We start from the raw sequence: 18,823 nt of genomic DNA, 5'->3' as shown, positions 1-18,823 counted from the left end.
TCTGACCGTCGATGGTGAGGCGGGCTGGGCGGGTTTGTGGAGCAGGCCGCAGCCTGCTGGTGTTGCTCATGGGAACTACAGAACGGGATATTGAGACACAGTTAGGTTGCAGTATGCTATAGAACAGGGTGACTAATGCTTTATTTACCCCTCAGGGCGCTGAAACTCTTGTTCATGCCTTCATCACCTCCAGGCTCGACTATCAAATGCCCTGCTTGTCGGCCTTCCCAACTCTTCCCTCCACAGGCTACAGATAATCCAGAACTCAGCAGCCCGTGTCCTCTCCCGCACCAAACTCCATGACCCCGTCTCCCCCATTCTCGCCCGACTCCATTGGTTCCTTATCCTTCAGGGGATCTAATTCAAGATCCTGGTCCTCGCCTACAAAGCCCTCCATGGCCTCGCCCCACCCTACTTCTGTGACCTTTAACCCCCTACCAACCCGTCCATACCCTCCACTCAGCCGGCTCTGCCCTGCTCCATGTCCCCCGACCCACAAACCCCACCATTGGCGGGAGAGCCTTCAGCCACTCTGCCCCCAACTTCTAGAATTCCATCCCACAATCACTCTGCCTCACCCCCTCTTAGCCTCCTTCAAGTCCCACCTCAAAACCCTCCTCTTTGAGCATGCCAGCGGCCACCCCCTTCCCCTCCATTCTCCTGCCCTGACCCCAGCTCGGGTCTGAATTGCTGTACACTGTCCAGCGCCTTGCGACGTCCTCCCAACATGAAAGGCGCTATACAAATGTAATCTTGTTCTTGTTGTTGTTATACTTCAAAACACACAGGTACATTTAATTGAGTCAGAGACGCCAGCAGCAGCAAGCATGGCAGCTGTCCTTTAATGATCACACTGCTTTCCTCTGATCACAGGAGGTGATACATCACACTATGAGCCCTGTCCAACAAACCCTTGTCATACCTGAGCAGGAGAGGCTTTTACAGCATGAAGGCTGAATGTTCAATTTCTTACTTAGCATTCTCGGTTTACTCCTGTCTTAACCAACCAGCCAAACCAGCCCCTGGGTCTAGATTTTTAAACTTATGTAGCATTTCAAAAATCTAAAAATGGTAATTGCAGAATTCAGTCTTAACTCTGAAACTATTTTTCTTAAAAGAAACTTGCAGAAAATGGGCTTCGAAATCAAGGCTGTATTTAAGAATTGATCAAATTCCGGATGCAGGTGTAATTTCTTCTCCACAATGCTTTAATCAACCTGGATAGATTGATAGACCTTCAATAATAATAATCCTTGCACTTGATATATCATCTTATCCCATCATCAGGATGTCTCAAAATGCTTTACAGGATATACTGTAAAGGGACTGTGTATTTTGTGGGCGAAACTCTTTAATAATAATAATAATAATAATCCTTGCATTTGATATAGCGCTTTTCACGTCGGGAGGACGTCCCAAAGCGCTTCACAGAACACACTGTAAAGTGAATTGACTGTATATTTGTGGGCGAACGCGGCAGCCAATTGCGCACAGCAATGTCCCACAAACAGTCGTGGATTGAAAATGACCAATTTATTATTGTTTTTGGTTTTGGAGGATTATTATTAGGCGTGTGGAGTAAGGAAACTTGCCCAAGGTTTCGCCCTGCCTGGAATTGAACTCAGGTCTCTAGCTTGCAAAGCGAGTGCTCAACCACTGAGCTACAGGACTCCACTTTAGATGCAATGAGCAAAACAATTCTTTGGGGCATGGCAGTTAGTGGGAGGGGATGAGCGAAATAAGTGAGCTTACATTTATTTATGTAAAGAATATTTTACCTTCAAGATAAGAATGTATTCTTTCAGTCTAAGTGATGTAAACAACTGTTCCGAGGTTTACACAGAAAATCAAGGGATGGGTTTTTCCATGTTTATATCTCCCATTTACTTTAATTGTCCCACAGTTGCATATCTTCAGTCGGCATATCTTAAGTTTCTTTTCCACCGCTGGATGTTTGACTTTATTGGTGGCCAGCAGTATTAATCCACAACTGTTTGTGGGACACTGCTGGGCGCAATTGGCTGCTTTGGGATATCTCAAAGTGCTTTGAGACGTCTCGAAGATGTGATAAGGCGCTTGTGGAGTCCTGTAGCTCAGTGGTTAGAACACTCACCTTGCAAGCGAGACACCTGGGTTCAATTCCAGGCAGGGCGAAACCTTGGGCAAGTTACCTTACTCCACACACCTAATAATAATCCCTCCAAAACAAAAAGCAATAATAAATTGGTAATTTTCAATCCACGACTGTTTGTGGGACACTGCTGTGCGCTGCTGCTGTGTTTCACCCACAAATATACAGTTAATTCACTTTACAGCATATTCTGTGAAGCGCTTTGAGATGTCGAGAAGACTTGAAAAGCGTTATATCAAATGCAAGGATTATTATTATATCAAATGCAAGGATTACATTATATATTAAGCACTACAATGTCCTTTATTCATATCATTGCAGTGTTGGGGAGAGAAAGAAAATCGCCTGGGTGTCTGCTGTATTCCCTCTGTCTGCACACGTGGTAGGACTCACTGTTTCTATGACACACTCTCATCTGCATTTTCCTTTTCACTGTCCTCCGAGGACAGCAATCTACAGCCACACAGCATTTTACGGCCCTGATGTGAATTTCTCAGGTAATGGGTTGTTTAGCCGTTCAACTACCCCAATCAGCACTTTTGTTGCTGGAAGTTCATCCTCTGGAATCGAACTACACAAGTTTCCAATGTGTATCTTTACTGACATCACCAGTGTGTTTCGAATACATATAGTAACAGATCTACAATAAAACACTGTGTTTCTTGGATATTTGGCACTTGCTTCCTCAATTGCTTGGCAACACCCAGCCATAGATATACTTCCTCAGAAACAGGCAGCTCATGATTGACTTACAAACTGGTCCAAAGCTAAGAAGGGCTTGGTATCTACCTTGAATTGTACACAGAGATAAACAGCAACCATTGAAGCTCCATATTTCCAACTAGTGGAACCACTATTCAATTGGGAAGAGATGCGTGTCCAAGCTGTGGATAGCAGGATTGTGATAATACTCTCACTCATGTTATGCTGAGTTGTTCTGCTCACTAAGAGGGATGAAAGGAACTCCTAGTCCCTGTGATCATTGTGGTGAGGCTCAAACCTAATCAACTATTGACTCCTTGGGGAGGGGGCAAGCTAGCCAAAGTCTTCTTAGGACTGAGCTGGCTCTAGGATGATTTGCTTGGCAATGAAATATCAGAATCAAGTTGACACTCTGTGACAGTCTTGGCAGTCCAGTTTCTGAGTTAGACAGGTCTGTTCTCTAATGCAGAGCAGACCAGCCACCTGGCTCACCAGCAGGAATTGGGAGTGGCAGAACAGTTACTAGGGGCAGGGATTCTGCCCACTCTACTCCTCTTTGCTCTGCAAGCCAAAGCCTCAATTAATGGGTAGGGAGGACGTATCTGGTCAAGTCAGTGGGAAGCTTGTCAGGCAATATTTATAATGGCAAGCTATGTGTCTTTAGCTGGTTAGCGGCATCCCAACACATACTCTGACATCCCCAAGCTTTGGCTCTTCTCAACTTGTGCCTAATACTTTCAAGAATTACGTAAGCACTGTGCATTCCTCTAGGGAGAGTGTACACTGCAGTTAAGACAAATAGAAATCTCCTATGAACCAATTTCCAAACCAGTTTTCGGGAATCGAAAAATGTCCTCACACATAGTACAATACACATTTGTAATAGCATTATTTTCTTCGTCTATAGCTAGGGGGAGTACTTTCCATAGAAAATACTCGCCAAAGATTTTCCTTCCCTTTCAAGCTTATGTCTGGAATGATGGTTGATATAAAGAGGAATCACTGCTGTTTCAAATAGGTTTCAATGAAAAATATTGGCCATTAGAAAAGTATCGCTTGCAACACAAGCATTGATGTTGTCGCTTCTTAAATGCCTTTGCTTATATTGCATGCAATCAAGCACCACATCAACAATAACAACTACTTGCATTTATATAGATCCATTCATGGAGGATAATATCTCGAAGCGCTTTACAAACATTGCTGCCAAGTATTGTTCTGTGGCAATAATTTTAATATTTACCATTCTCAGTACTGATTGTAAATTATAAGTGATTTGTAAAAAAAAATAAGGGAAAATAAGGGAATGCATGTAAAATTGGTAAACCTTTTTCTGTTTTACATTCAACAGCCTTTTTCATAGAAACACTTCAATGATTATTGCTACAAACTCACTTGTAAAAGGCTTGATTTTCCACACCACACTTCCAGAGATGTTTGCAGGCAGCCGGGGTTGATGTATGATATGTCAGCACAATTTTCTTCTGACCATGTGTAATGAGAGAAATGAAATAACAACAACATTACTTTCACCTCGGGAGGATGTCCCAAGTCGCTGGAATATGCGTGATAAAGAACATTTACATTGCGTACGTATACATTTTCAAAATGTGCAGAATTTTCAAAGTTTCATCTCAGGTCCCTGCAACTAACTGCCCATCACCGCAGCTTCATTTTCAAGCCAGGAGAGGTTGATGTCCCAATATGTGCTATTGATGTCGCCTTGGCCATTAATGTTTGTGGAAAATGAGATGTCCATTTGAAATTGCTTACTGCATAAAATGTCCACAATATTATTATCCCGCTTAGAACAAAATGTTGCCATTTACTGCATGATAATAACACACTCAATTACTTTTTAAAAGGAGCTGGTTAGAGAGTTTCTACATTTAAACCAAACCAACATTTTCCACCACTTATTTTTAATGGCTAAACTCTTAATCCTTCCTCTTTTCACAAGCTTGATCTCTATCAACTCTGATGGAAAACAGAATGCCCACAATCCCATAACTGCTAAAGCTGGTTCCAAGAAACGTGTACCTTGTAGTTATAATACTGTAATAATAATCCATATACTTTGGTACAGCAATTTTCATGTAAGGAGGACATCCCAAAACTCTTCACAGGATTGTAAAGTACAGTGATTGTGTTTTGTGGATAAACGCAGCAGCCAATTTTTACACACAGTAATTTTCCACAAATAGCCATGAAGTGAATGACCAATTTTATTTGGAGGAATGTTTGGCAGAACATTGGAGAAGTCCCCTTCAGTTTTCAAATAGTGCCACAGGATCTTCAATGTGGGATTTGAACCCTTCTGACTCAGGAGCAAGAGTGCTACCAACTGAACCAGAATGACACCCTAGTTAGCCAAGCTATGGACCTCACCCTCCAAACTTCCCTTCCTGCATATGGGAAGTCCCTGGACTCCAATGCCTTGCCTGATGGTAAGGCTGAGGTCATAAAATTCTGAGGACAAACCCCACATTGTTCTACTCTGTGCCTCAGCCCATCCGAATATGTAAGGTCTGAAATCCCTTCTGGTATTATTTTTAATACAACTGTCTCAAAATTTAAGATTTAAAGAAAAACTCTGCATAACCTTAAATTTTAAGCCTAAAACTAGATGAAATTTCTGGCCTCCAGTGCACAGACCTTGTTCTGAAACAATGCCAAATGCAGTATATACAAAATAGTCAATGCACAAAATACATAGTTCACAAAATACAGTCAATCCACTTTACAGAATATTCTGTGAAACACTTTGAGATGTCTCAACAACCATAATCCTTGCTAATCAAATGCAAGGATTAATGATATATATTATATTATTGTACTTACTTGCATCTCCACCCTTGGTCTCATGATTATGTGTTAAGGCAAATGTAACCTCTGATCATAACACTATCAAAATATGTCAATATAAGTAGTTTCAGTGACAGGCCGTGGCTTTTATGTTCTGTGCAGAACATGTAGAATTTATTTCTTGTACCAAGTTGATTGGCATTGATGGAGCTAATCTCTGCACAAGCAAATGGTGCTGTCTATACAATCATAAAATGTATTAATGCTGTTATGCACGTGTTAGCACAGGGTAAAAAAAACACATTTGAAATCAATTAATGCTGTAGATCAGGGGCACAGATGACATACAAAACTATTAACGTATCTTGTTATCTTGTTTGAGAGGTTAATAAAACAACCCCAACTTGCTCTTACATAGCATCTTTCACATAGGATTACGTCTCAAACACTTTACAAAGAAGGAATTGGAGCCTGAATTGGGAGGAACATATATAACTTGGGGGGGGTGTGGTGTTGGTGGGGAGAGTTTCAAAGCCCACAGCAATTGCTGACTGAACACAACTCACTTTGAGCATTCCACAAGAACATTCAGTTTTAGTTTTGTTTTGTTGTTCGACTTCTGGATTATGAATGTGCTGGTTTGTTTCCAGATCTGAAGGAGTACACTGCACCTGATATGAGGCCAGTTGCTTACCAGCAGGTGTTAAATTATACAGTAAAACTGTTCTGGCAACCCTCTTCCATACATTGCTTTTTAAAAAAATGTATTATTGAACCTACTGACACATCTAAAAATATTTCTGAACTGTATCCAAAACCATTGAATAGCTGTGCTGCTTTGAAGATTCTTTCAATAGCTTTGATGTCTTTACATCCCCTGCAATTAACAATATTTTGATTCCAATGAATACATGCGGGTATGTTGTTCTGTGGATACCTGCAAAGGGTAATTTAACCAGTAAGACCATTGGGGAAAAATTCTGGTGAGTGTGATGACAGCTCCAACAGCAAATGCTCAATGTAAATGGCATTTGTGCCAGAAAAGGCGATTCTCTTGCAGGAAATCGAACATTCATCACGCCGACTGACGAGATCGCAGCTCCCAGAGCAACCTCTCATCAGTCTGTGTGACATACTTGGGGATCCCAGTACTTTAGGTCCCAAGGCATAAATGACACAAGTCATAGTTTTTGTTTCCATTGGGACACTATTTCAACTCCAGCATCCTATTGCTATCAACTCTTGTTTCAAGTCTGCAATTTTAGATTGGCAGCACAGCTCAGCATGGTCTCAGGCTTGCTAGTGTCGGATCATGCTTAAAATCATATGGGTCCTGTTGCTAGCTGTCAAAATAGAGGCTTGCAAAGCGAGTGCTCTAACCACTGAGCTACAGGACTCCACAAGGTTATTAGAGATGGAATTGAGCTACGAAACACTAGTAAATCGTGGATCTAGTATTCTTCTGTGTACGTGTACAACTTTTGGAAAGTCCACAACTGGATTTTTGGCCTTGTAGCTTGAAGGTATGTGTCTTTAGTTTTGTATAGTATAGGATTAGAGACAGTTTAAGAGATAATAATAATCCTTGCATTTGATATAGTGCCTTATCACGCCATTGAGACATCAACAACAGCAGCAACTTGCACTTATATAGCGCCGTCCACGCAGGGTAGCGTTTCAAAGCATTTAACAGTGGTGGAGCCTGAGCCGAGCCAGCGGGGGTGGAGGTGGCCATAAGCACGGTGGAAGAGGAAAGTTTTCAGGTGGGATTTGAAAAAGGGGAGAGAGGGGGCAAGGCAGAGAGGTTGAGGGAAAGTGTCCCAGAGTTTCGGGGCGTAGTGGTTGAAAGCATGACCTCTGATGGTGGGGCAGAGGGTGCGAGGGGTAAGCAGGAGGCCGGTACCAGTCGAGCAGAGGCACCGGGTGGTGGAATGGGGAGTGAGCAGGTTGGAGAGGTAGGGAGGTGCCAGGGAGTGAATGGATTTGAACACGAGTGTGAGATCTTGAAGTCGATCCATTCAATGATGGGGAGCCAGTAGAGTCTGGCCAGAACTGGTGAGATGTGGGTTTGGAGTTTGGTTCGGGTCAGTATACGGGCAGCAGAGTCCTGAATGAGCTGGATCTTTTGAATAGTGGAGCTGGGGAGACCAGCGAGGAGTGCATTGGGTGTAGGTGACAAATGCATGCAAGAGGGTTTTAGCTGCATTTGGGGTAAGGTAAGATTGGAGGCGCGCAATATGGCGGAGGTGGAAGAAGCCAGTCCTGGTCAGGGAACAGATGTGGGGGAGGAAGGACAACTAGGGGTTGAACTGGATGCCTAGATTGCACACTGATTTGGTGAAATTCAGGAGTTTAGATCCGCAGAAGTGAAGACGTTGATGGGAGCCAAGGAGTATGGCTTCCATCTTGTCCATATTCAGCTGCAGGAAGTTTACACTCATCCAGACCTTGATGTCTGCCAGACAAGTTAATAGAACATCGGCGGACTGGAGGAGGCAAAATAAATTTGTGTGTCATCTGCATACATGTGGAAGTTTACCCCGTGTCTGCGGATGACATTGCCCATAGGGAGCATATAGAATAGGAACAGATGAGGGCCAAGGATGGAGTTCTGGGGTATCCCGCAGGTGACTGGACAGGGGCAGGAGGAGAAACTATTTGCTGAGATGAAATCGAGGAGGTTGGTTAAGTAGGACTCAAACCATGCGAGTGCGGTGCCATTAAGGTAGCTGAGGGAGGAGCGTCAGCAGAGGAAGATGGCGTGGTCGACTATGTCGAACGTGGAAGAGAGATCCAGGAGGACGAGGAGGCAGCGGGATCCCTGGTCACAGATAGAGAGAATGTCATTTGTAACTTTGACATCTCAAAGCACTTCACAGAATATACTATAAAGTGAACTGTCTGTATATTTTGTGGGCGAAATGCAGCAGCCAGTTGCGGTATACCACAAACAGTCATTGCCTGAGTGACCACATTTTTTTTGAAGGGAGAATTACCCCAAAAAATGATCCACCAATCGACTAACAACTGGGTTCCTACTTACTGCTAGGTAAACAGAGGTATTTGGAGTAAGGAAACTTGCCTAAGGTTTCGCCCTGCCCAGGAATCTAACCCGGGTACTTTCGCTTGAGAGGCAAGTGCTCCTACCCAAGATAGAGGTAAATATATTTAGAGAGGGGAGATAGAAAGTGGGATACTCAGAGAGAAAGAGAGATACACAGAAAGAAAGGATGAGAGATTGAAGAGTGAGAAAGGCAGACTGAGAGAGAAAAAAAGTTAGAGAAACAGTGGCAGAGTGAGTGAAAACTGGTAGTGTCATATTACAGTAACAGTCTAAATCCTGATGGAGAGATCATTTATTTAGCATCGTAGCTCATTTGTATTTTCGTAATGTCCAATTATCCACACTATTTGCTTATCCACAATAGAGCTGGTTCCAATTAGTATGGATAATTAACTCTCCACTGTACACCACATCTAACATTTATCAGAGTTGTCCAATTTTTAAAAGCACACAGACTCTGAACATTTTCAGAATCGGCAACCCAAGACTGTACAAATAGAGAGGGCTTGAACTGTCATTAGTTATTTATATTGTGCCAACGGAAACTCTGACATTTTTTGCACCCGATGACTTTGTCATTGAGTGCTGTATAGCATTTGTCCGTATATTTCATATAACCTGGCACTCATTGTAAGGAATATCTCACCTCTTTCTGAATACCATGGACATAGAATGTTTTCCCATCAAATTTCAGTTTGGTGACATCAGGCCTGGAATAAATAAAATGGAGAAACATTTATAATATTATAAAGATAATCCAAAGAGGAATAAGTCTCCTGCTGCCATTTAATGCAAAAAGTATTTAATATATACAAACATACACACACACACATATATATACATATATATACATGCACACACACACATTGTATATGTATACATTGGGCTGGGGGACGTGAAGCTGGCTGGAGCCCACTGAGCGGAGGGAGTGGGCAGGTTAGTAGGGGGTTAGGAGGTCGCAGAGGTTGTGGGAGCAAGACCGTGGAGGGCCTTGAAGGTGAGGACCACCAAGATCTTGAACTGTATCCTCTGTGAAATGGGAAGCCAGCGGAGTCGGGTGAGGATGGTGGTGTTAGGGTCACGGAGCCTGGTGCGGGCTGCAGAGTTCTGGATGATCTGCAGCCTATGGAGGAAAACCTTACCATTTCAGGAGCTGAATCCGCTTATTTCCTTGGAACACGACGAAGCCAGCGGCAGTGAATCCTATGAAAGCCGTTGCTCCTGAGGAATCCTTAACAATAAAGAGCAAATATTCACAATAATTTCAACAACAAATTTCACTTATATAACACCATGTATGGAGAACGTCTCAAAGTCCTCTTTGGAAAATGAGATGCAGTGGGGGAAATGTTGCATATTTGTGTGTCATCCTGGCTCAGTTGGTAGCACTGTCACATCCAAGTCAGAAGGTTGTGGGTTCAAGCACTTGGAACTCATATAGTCTAAGCTGACAGTCAAATAGAGTACTGGCATAGGCTGCATTGTTGGAAATCCTGTCCTTCAGATGATATCCCATCTGCTTATTTAGGCAGACGTTTGAGATCTCATGGCACTATTCAAAGAAGAGAAAGGAGATTTTCCCGGTGTCCTGGCCAACAATCCCCAATAAAATTGGTCATTCACTTTGTGGCACATTGCTGTGCAGAACTTGCTATATTCGTCCATAAAAAACAATCACTACAAATGGGGATGTTACTGTAATTAACAATACAAGCTCAACTGAGGCAACAATTTATCTTCCCTCTGAGAAATAATGGGTAAATAAGAGAAATCGGAGAGGATAATAGTTACCATTCAGAAGTGTAATAAATCAACATCACCAGTGATTGGAATAAAGCAAGTTTTTCTTAAATTTAAAATGTTTAGCAGTTATTTAAATTCATCAGGGTTGCTATTGTATAACCAAGCTCTTCCTGTAGTTTGAGCAATAACTATAAAATAATAATCCTTACATATGATATAGCACCTTTCACATCAGGTGGTCGTCTAAAAGTGCTTCGCAGGATATACTGTAAAGTGTTGTGGCTGTGCATTTTGAAGGTATGGTATTTTATGGTATTTACAGAATCACTGTTCATGAAAATGTATAGAACTGCTTTGGCCCAGAAATTGGAATTTTTATAAACCTATTGCAGAAACTGACCTTTCTTTTCTGTAGATCACAGCATTTCAACATGCTCAGAAATATTTATCCAATATGTACAGGCGCACTACACACACTCACTTACACTACAGGTCATATGCCTTGCTATTGTTTGTGATGCAGATCCCTGGAACACACTGAATAACTGGGAAATACTAACCTTCAACACTCATTTTATTTTAAACTATTAATCAATCTGACCTTTTATGTGCTTGAAATATTTGCTATAAATGAAACTTGTTGTTCTTTCTTCATATTAGGGAATTGTTTATCAATGCTCTCCCACTGACAACTAGGTCTATTGTTTATTGCAAATATAAAATGCATTGTCACTGCTAGAAGGTTAGTGACAAGTTGTTTTATGGCATCAGGGAGAGATCTGTCATTTCAAAACCTCATATGCATTATAAAACCCTCAGTCTAACAAAGGGAATTGTAATTTTTGGATTACAATCACATCTATGTGATGACTACTGCTGTTACTATCACTGACGTAATGAGTCAATCTGTTTAAGTGCACCATCAAAAACATTACAAAAATGTGGAAAACATTTATCAATAAAGCCCGAAACAGCCTTACCAGAGATAAATCTGTGTAAATACACTGAGGAAATATTTCAGCAATATTTGATCTGAGATAGCATATGATTTTAGAGGATTACAAAAGAAATGCTTGGAACAAAGAAAGCCTATTCTCTCACAAAGTGCAATCTTTCAACAGACGACACAAAATGCAACCTAGAATCCCACTCTACTTCATTGTCTTAGAAGAAAAGCTCCTAAAGGACAATCCCTAAAGGAAACTAAGTAAAACCCCCGCGAATATTCACTACATTGTTGTGTGCAATTGGCTGCCGCAATCACGCATAAAGTCACTACATTTACAGTATATCCTGTGAAGTGCTTTGAGATGTCCTCCTGACGTGAAAGTCACTATATCAAATGTTAGGATTATTGTTCCTTATCTTTCAGTTCTTGTGCCTGGCTACACAGACAATGCTCTAAATATAATAATCATAAACTACAATAATCCACAGTAAAAATGTCACCTCAGTTTGATTTGCAGGTCATACATTTGGAGAACACCAGTGAGCAAAATGACCCAGTCTGTGATGATCATTTGCATTGGAATGGCTTACTGTTACCTTGCATGGATGCGGATCCACTCCATAGGTTTCTAAAGTATGAGCTTTCTGCAGCAGGTTCAGTTCAGCAACTGCTGCAGTCTGACCACTGAAATAAGAAACAGAATTGATTTATCATTCAGGCAGCAGAACACTTTTAAAAATATCCACGTGAATCATTTGGCCAAATTACGGAATGTCATGTGACGCAATATTAGAGAACTGAAGGCTTTGCTGTAACTACAAATTAGCTTTTTAAAACAAGATCCAATTTTGAGCAAGAGATCAAGACAGCTAAAGTATATTCAGTATTTTTACATGGATCGCAATGGTGTTTTCTGATTTTTTCCATACATTCATTTGTTCTAATGTTTTATTTTCAATATAAAACATATCAGCTCTGTCTTAATACCTCAAATAACAAAGCATGGAATAAGAAAAGGCCACTTGCCTCAGCAAGACCACGAATGATACGCTCATCATGGATTATACTCCACCCTTTTCAATCTACCTAAAAAATATTCTCTAAAATTTCTACCTTTCTCTACCCTCATCCAAAAAGTAAAGGAGGCAAAACTATGCGTTCCAACCCACAGTAGACATTCTGGTCTAGCTGCCATTCTACTTGTGACATTTTAATGATTCCAATGGCTCCAACATCATTGCATCTCTATTTCTATCTCTCCTAGCACTCAATCTCATCCTCATCCATATATTCAAATGGCCCTTTTTTTAGAAATAGGTTTTAATACTTAATCATTTAATAACCTAAGCATTTTATACTCCATTTCCTCCAGTGCTGGAAACAAGCCATTTTCAATTAATCTTTGGGTTTAATTGACTGTCAATCCAGGTTCTCCATCGTTTTCCCTTGTTTTCTCTTTCTTGTTAAGAAACCCACAGGCAATTGCCGAAGCATCAGCCTCGTCATCAGTGATTCATTTCAACCTTGTTTAATCAGCCGCACATGGATGACTCTAAGTTCTTAGCTTAACTTCTGTGATCCTTTCTTGTTATTCTGAAGCCCTCGCAGAAATGCATCTATTCCTCTTCAATCAGAGCCCAACGCTTAGATTTAGAGAGTAACGTGCCAAGAATGACTATAATTTAGATCTTGGGCAGAAATGGCTCTTCTGTCCTCAGATGTTCCTTAGTATATCAAATACCTTGTCAGTTCCTTTCTTGGCCTTGTCCTTTCTGTTATTTCACTGAAAGCAAGGTAAGTGAATTCCCTCTACCTTTATCAGTGCTTCTCTGCCAGTACTAATGTGGATTTCAGCTGTCACCTACTTTTTCATTTACTTGGGTTTATTTCCTATTGTTAAACACCAGTTCTATGTTTTGGTTCATTTATTTATGATTGGATTGAGCTTTCTGTAGCGTTTCGCAATCTTTTTTTTTAAAACCAACACAATGTCATTGGCAACATCCAGATCAGACAACCCCCAACCAGGCTGCCAGCTGCTTCTCCCTCGCTTCTGTAATAATGCCTTGATAACAATTTAGTAAATGAAATGCTGAACAGCAGGTGTGATGGGATGCATACAAATCTGCTTGTTCTACTCTAATCCAGACTCAGCATGCATATTCCTGATAATCCTTGTTGGTGGCCACGTATATGGACAAAGAATTGTCTGTGACCCCTATCAAACACTGCCTTGTAATCAAAAAACATATTTTTTTACAGTGACTGATGGTCCAAATACTTGTCCATTAACAATCCGTGTAAAATGTTTTATTTGCCGTTACTATAACATGAGAGTTGGTTTTCTCACACTTTGATCTTATTCACCACCAGCTCCCCAAATATATCCCTTAGGAATAGTTAACAAGTTTATGTCTTTTGTGTTCTGGTTACTTTAGTAAATCAGTAGTGTTATTTGTGTTATTTTTGGGGCAGATTCTCCTCCCCAGTGATGTAAAAGAATTGTACGCACTACTTTAATTGACAGGCTCAAGAACAACACAGCTTCAAAATAAGATAACATTGTGGCAGAATATCTCTGTGCCCCTTCAACAATTCAACCACTGTATTACTCGAATCTCAAGCCATGTTGTTGTCGAGACTGTTCACTGCTCTGTACACTTCTCTCCTCACAAATAAAAAAAANTTATCACCACCTTGAGCAGACACATCAGCTGTGGCACTGCGCTACTGGTATGACCACAGTGACTGTACTAAATAAAATGTGTAATTTCCATATTCATTATGTTATATGTAATTACAGATCACAACATAGTATTATTTTTCCTTTCTGGGCCAGTTTGGATTGCTATTAATCCAGAGGCGCTATGTTTTCAGTCTAATTAACTGGAATGTGAGGCCAGAATTAGCAGACTTGGGTTTAAAATTAACAAATTTCTAGCCATACATGGGATTGTGGAGATTCTCCTCTTGCCCCCACACCCACGGTGTACTGGATACATGGGCCAGACTACCAACAACAGCAATGGATACTTTAGCGGTTTAACGCTTTCAGATAATAACAGGATAAGCAGCTAATTTTGCAAGGTACAGTGATGCGTGAGGACTAAAATCATAGAATCATAGAATCATAGAATGTTACGGCACAGAAGGAGGCCATTCGGCCCATCGAATCTGTGCCGGCTCTTTGACAGAGCAACTGACTTTTATTAACCCCACTCACCAGCTTTCTCCCCATAACCCTGAAAACTTGTCTTCTCCAGACACCTATCCAGTTCGCTCTTAAAAGCTGTTATCGAATCGGACTTCACTGCCCTTTCGGGCAGATCATTCCAAATTCTAGCAACTCGCTGAGTGAAAACATTTCTTCTAACCTCCCCTCTGCTTCTTTTGGTAGATATCTTAAGACTGTGACCACGAGTCACAGACACACCTACCAGCGGAAACAGCTTTTCCCTATCTAGCCTGTCGAAACCTTTCATGATCTTGAAGACCTCTATCAGGTCCCCGCGTAACCTTCTCTGCTCTAATGGGAAAAGTCCTAACTTTTCCAGCCTGTCCTCATAGCTAAGCTTCCCCATTCCTGGTATCATTCTCGTGAATCTCCTCTGCACCCTTTCCAGTGCCTTAATATCCTTCCTGAGGTAAGGTGCCCAGAACTGGACGCAGTACTCCAGCTGAGGCCTAACCAGTGTTTTGTACAGATTAAGCATAACTTCCCTACTCTTATACTCTATGCCCCTACTAATGAAGCTCAGTACACCAAATGCGCTTTTTACTGCCCTATCTACCTGCTCTGCTACCTTCAATGAATCGCTTACTTGACCGCCCAGATCTCTCTGTACGTTCACCCCCCTTAAGATTGAGCTACCAAGCCTATATTGCCTCCTATCATTTTTCCTACCTAAGTGTATCACCTCGCACTTATCTACATTGAAATCCATCTGCCACATGTCAGCCCATTCCACCATTCTGTGTATGTCTGCCTGCAGTCCGTCACAATCTTCTTCACTATTTACTACCCTACCTAACTTGGTATCATCTGCAAACTTGGAAATAGTGCTCCCTATGCCCAAGTCCAGATCATTAATATATATTAGAAAGAGCAGTGGTCCCAATACCGATCCCTGGGGGACACCGCTGCACACCTCCTTCCATTGCGAGAAACACCCATTAACCACCACCCTCTGCATTCTGTCACTCAGCCAGTTCCTAATCCAAACGGCTACTGTCCCCTTAATACCGTGGGCCTCCAGTTTTTTATTAACCTCTTATGCGGTACTGTGTCAAAAGCCTTTTTAAAATCCATGTAAATAATGTCCACCGCATTTCCCTCATCAACCCTCGCAGTCACCTCTTCAAAAAATTCTATTAGATTTGTTAGGCAAGATTTGCCTTTAACAAATCCATGTTGGCTGTCTCTAATTATCTTGTGTTCCTCTAAGTAGAGATTTATTTTGTCCCGGATTACGGTCTCCAGTAGCTTTCCTATTACCGAAGTTAGGCTGACTGGCCTGTAATTTCCGGGCTTGTCTTTCTGCCTCTTTTTGTAGAGTGGGGTAACATTAGTTACTCTCCAGTCTCTTGGCACCACTCCTGTATCCAATGACGATTGAAATATAATGGCCAAAGCCTCCGCTATTTGAACCCGTATCTCCCACAGCAACCTTGGGTGAAACCCATCTGGTCCTGGTGACTTATCAATTTTGAGCCCAGTCAATCTTTTCAGAACTTCTTCTCTGTCTGTAGTAATCTGATCTATGTCCTCTACACTGTCATCCAATACTGTGGCATTTGGGGCATCCGTTTCCGTTGTGAAGACAGATGCAAAGTACTCGTTTAGTACATCAGCCATGCCCTTGGTATCATCTGCAAACTTGGAAATAGTGCTCCCTATGCCCAAATCCAGATCATTAATATATATTAGAAAGAGCAGTGGTCCCAATACCGATCCCTGGGGGACACCGCTGCACACCTCCTTCCATTGCGAGAAACACCCATTAACTACCACCCTCTGCTCCACAACAAGATTGCCATCATTGTCTTTGATTGGCCCCACCCTACCTTTAACTAACCTTTTTTCCTTTATGTACTTATAAAATATTTTAGGATTCCCCTTTATGTTACCCGCTAACCTCTTCTCATGCGATCTTTTAGCCTGTCTTATCGCTCTTTTAAGATCACTCCTGCATTCTCTATAATGCGCTTTGCTATCCTCAGTGTCTTGCATCCGCCAATTGTCGTACGCCATTTTCTTCTTTTTCATCCTAGACAGAATATCCCTGGTCATCCAAGCAGGCTTGGTTCTCGCACATTTCCCTTTTGTGGGAATATATGAATGAGTATGAGGACCATAGAACTGTAGAAGTTTATAGTACAGAAAAAGACCATTTGGCCCATCGTGTCTGTGCTAGCTCTTTCAAAGAGCAATCCTTTCAGTTCCATTTTCAGGCCTTTTCTCCATACCCCCAAAATCATAACACATTGTCGTTGAATACCTCAGTTCATTTTTGTGAATCTCTCCTATTTTCCTGTCCAGTTTCTGAGTTTGTTTGGGAAACACCTTGATTTCGTTGATGTAACCAACCGGATGCTCATCTGGATTGTAATCGCCTAGCTCAGCTGTAAAAAGACAAATGTGCTCAATAATGTGCTGAATAACACGACAAATCCCACAAATTAAACTTATAATATTAAAATACATTTGTAAACAAAGCTAGTGTTCCAATTAATTCATATCAGCACGATGGATGTATTTTCATAAATCAAAGCGTTTAATGGGAGTATGGATCCAAATATGTGTGATGGAGTGCCATTATAAGGTGGTAGTGAAGTCCATAAAAGCCTTATAATGAGACTGTAACGGCCTGTGCAGCTGGTGAAAGCACTTCCCCAGTAAAACAATAGCTGTACATGCAAGTGAATTGGATCCAGACTCCATCCGTGCTTTAACTGAACCTGCCTTATAATAAAATGCATTAAAATGGGGCTCTACTGTATTCACACCTAATGTTATTCAGACTATTGCAGACCTCTTTGACACATATGCAGAAAGCTTCACAATACATTAACTTTCAGCAAAACAACTCTGTTAATTGCTGAAGTGATTTGTATTGTGCAGCTGAAAATAAATGATCTGGTACTTGAAAATTTCTACGGTCAACCACACTTTGTTTGCCAGCTGGGATCCCTTCCATTATACTCTGAGGGTCCATTCAAAAGTTATGTGGCATAATAGCCTTCTCTAATGCAATCTCCTTACCGTAATCCATGTGATCACCCCACTCTACAGTCATCATTGCCCCTGGTTAATGTCCAATATCCTAAAGCTTCATACTGCTAGGATTTCATTCAGAGTGCATGCCCATTCTCAACTTCCTTTAATTAGTCTATTGTGAAATTATTTCTTCCTATTTTTGTCCCACTAGAGTTTCACAGAGTGCAATTTTTAAGGTGAGCATGCTATTTCCGACCCGCACATATGGGTACTCTTTACAAATGTGTATACGCACTAAGGTGTTCATTTACATGCCTCATGAAATGAAAGCAGTTTCAGATCGATAGTCAAGCTCAAAATAAAGAAACAAATGATGGAAATCTGAGATAAGAACAGGAAATGGACATGCATTGCAGGTCGATCATTTAGATGAGTATAGGTTAACGTTTTGACTTTGACTATTCCTCAGAACTAGATTCAGTGTCACACCCAAAATGTTGACCCAGCTTTCTCTTTTAGCTATTGATCGACCTGCTTTTCACATTCCAGTCTCTTCTGTTGTGAATATTTTTCTTTGTGGTGCAGCTGGCATTTACACATGAAATAAAACAATTGTAAGAAAGCAATCTTCTGTTGTGTAAACAAGTCCGAAATGAGGAGAGTTTCACGTATGCATGGAACCTTGCCTTGCACCCTGCTTACTTAATTACAGAAAACATTAGGTACAGGTTAGCAAGAGCCAAGGCTTAGGGACCCCAGTGTATGCATTGAGGTACTGTTGGAATTAGACCAGCTAAAATTACATAGCTTGCCATTGAGAGCATTGTCTGGCAAATGCCCTGTTGTTTATCCAGCTAGTACCACACTTCTCATTAGGGTTTTGGCTTGCAGGATTAACAGGAAGCCAAATGGGAAAAATCCCTTCCTCTCCAGGTCCTGCTGATGAACCAGAATCGTTGGTCTGTCATGAGCAGTGCATTACGTTTAAATAGGAGGACTAAACATTTATAATCATGTGTGCTTATAACATAGTATTATAGAAATACGACCACAACACTAGGAAACAGTGTTTACCAGGAAGCAGGTGGAAACAGATGTCACAGAAACATACAACAATGCAAAATAAAGTATATGTAAATTGTAATTGCTCATACAAAATATACAAGGTATACACCACTTTATGGTATATTCTGTGAACCGCTTTGAGATGCT

The 18,823-nt window shown here is 41.3% G+C and overlaps 1 protein-coding gene across 2 annotated transcripts in view; it reads right to left on the bottom strand.

Moving 5' to 3' along the window:
* The window catches only part of frmd3 (FERM domain containing 3), a 110,082-nt gene that overhangs the window by 17,129 nt on the left and 74,130 nt on the right, over window positions 1-18,823 (bottom strand). For both annotated transcript variants that reach the window (XM_007906830.2, XM_007906829.2), the window contains exons 6-10: window positions 16,893-17,016; window positions 11,991-12,078; window positions 9,845-9,933; window positions 9,349-9,412; window positions 4,229-4,317 (exon numbers count right to left, since the gene is read on the bottom strand). In XM_007906830.2, the coding sequence (XP_007905021.1) occupies window positions 4,229-4,317; window positions 9,349-9,412; window positions 9,845-9,933; window positions 11,991-12,078; window positions 16,893-17,016 (454 nt within the window). The remainder of the gene's footprint in view (window positions 1-4,228; window positions 4,318-9,348; window positions 9,413-9,844; window positions 9,934-11,990; window positions 12,079-16,892; window positions 17,017-18,823) is intronic.

The sequence above is a fragment of the Callorhinchus milii genome, unplaced genomic scaffold (genome assembly GCF_018977255.1).
Source record: "Callorhinchus milii isolate IMCB2004 unplaced genomic scaffold, IMCB_Cmil_1.0 Scaffold1, whole genome shotgun sequence".
Lineage (NCBI taxonomy): Eukaryota > Metazoa > Chordata > Chondrichthyes > Chimaeriformes > Callorhinchidae > Callorhinchus > Callorhinchus milii.
Note: the sequence above shows the minus strand (reverse complement) of the source record. Positions and strands in the feature narration are given on the sequence as shown.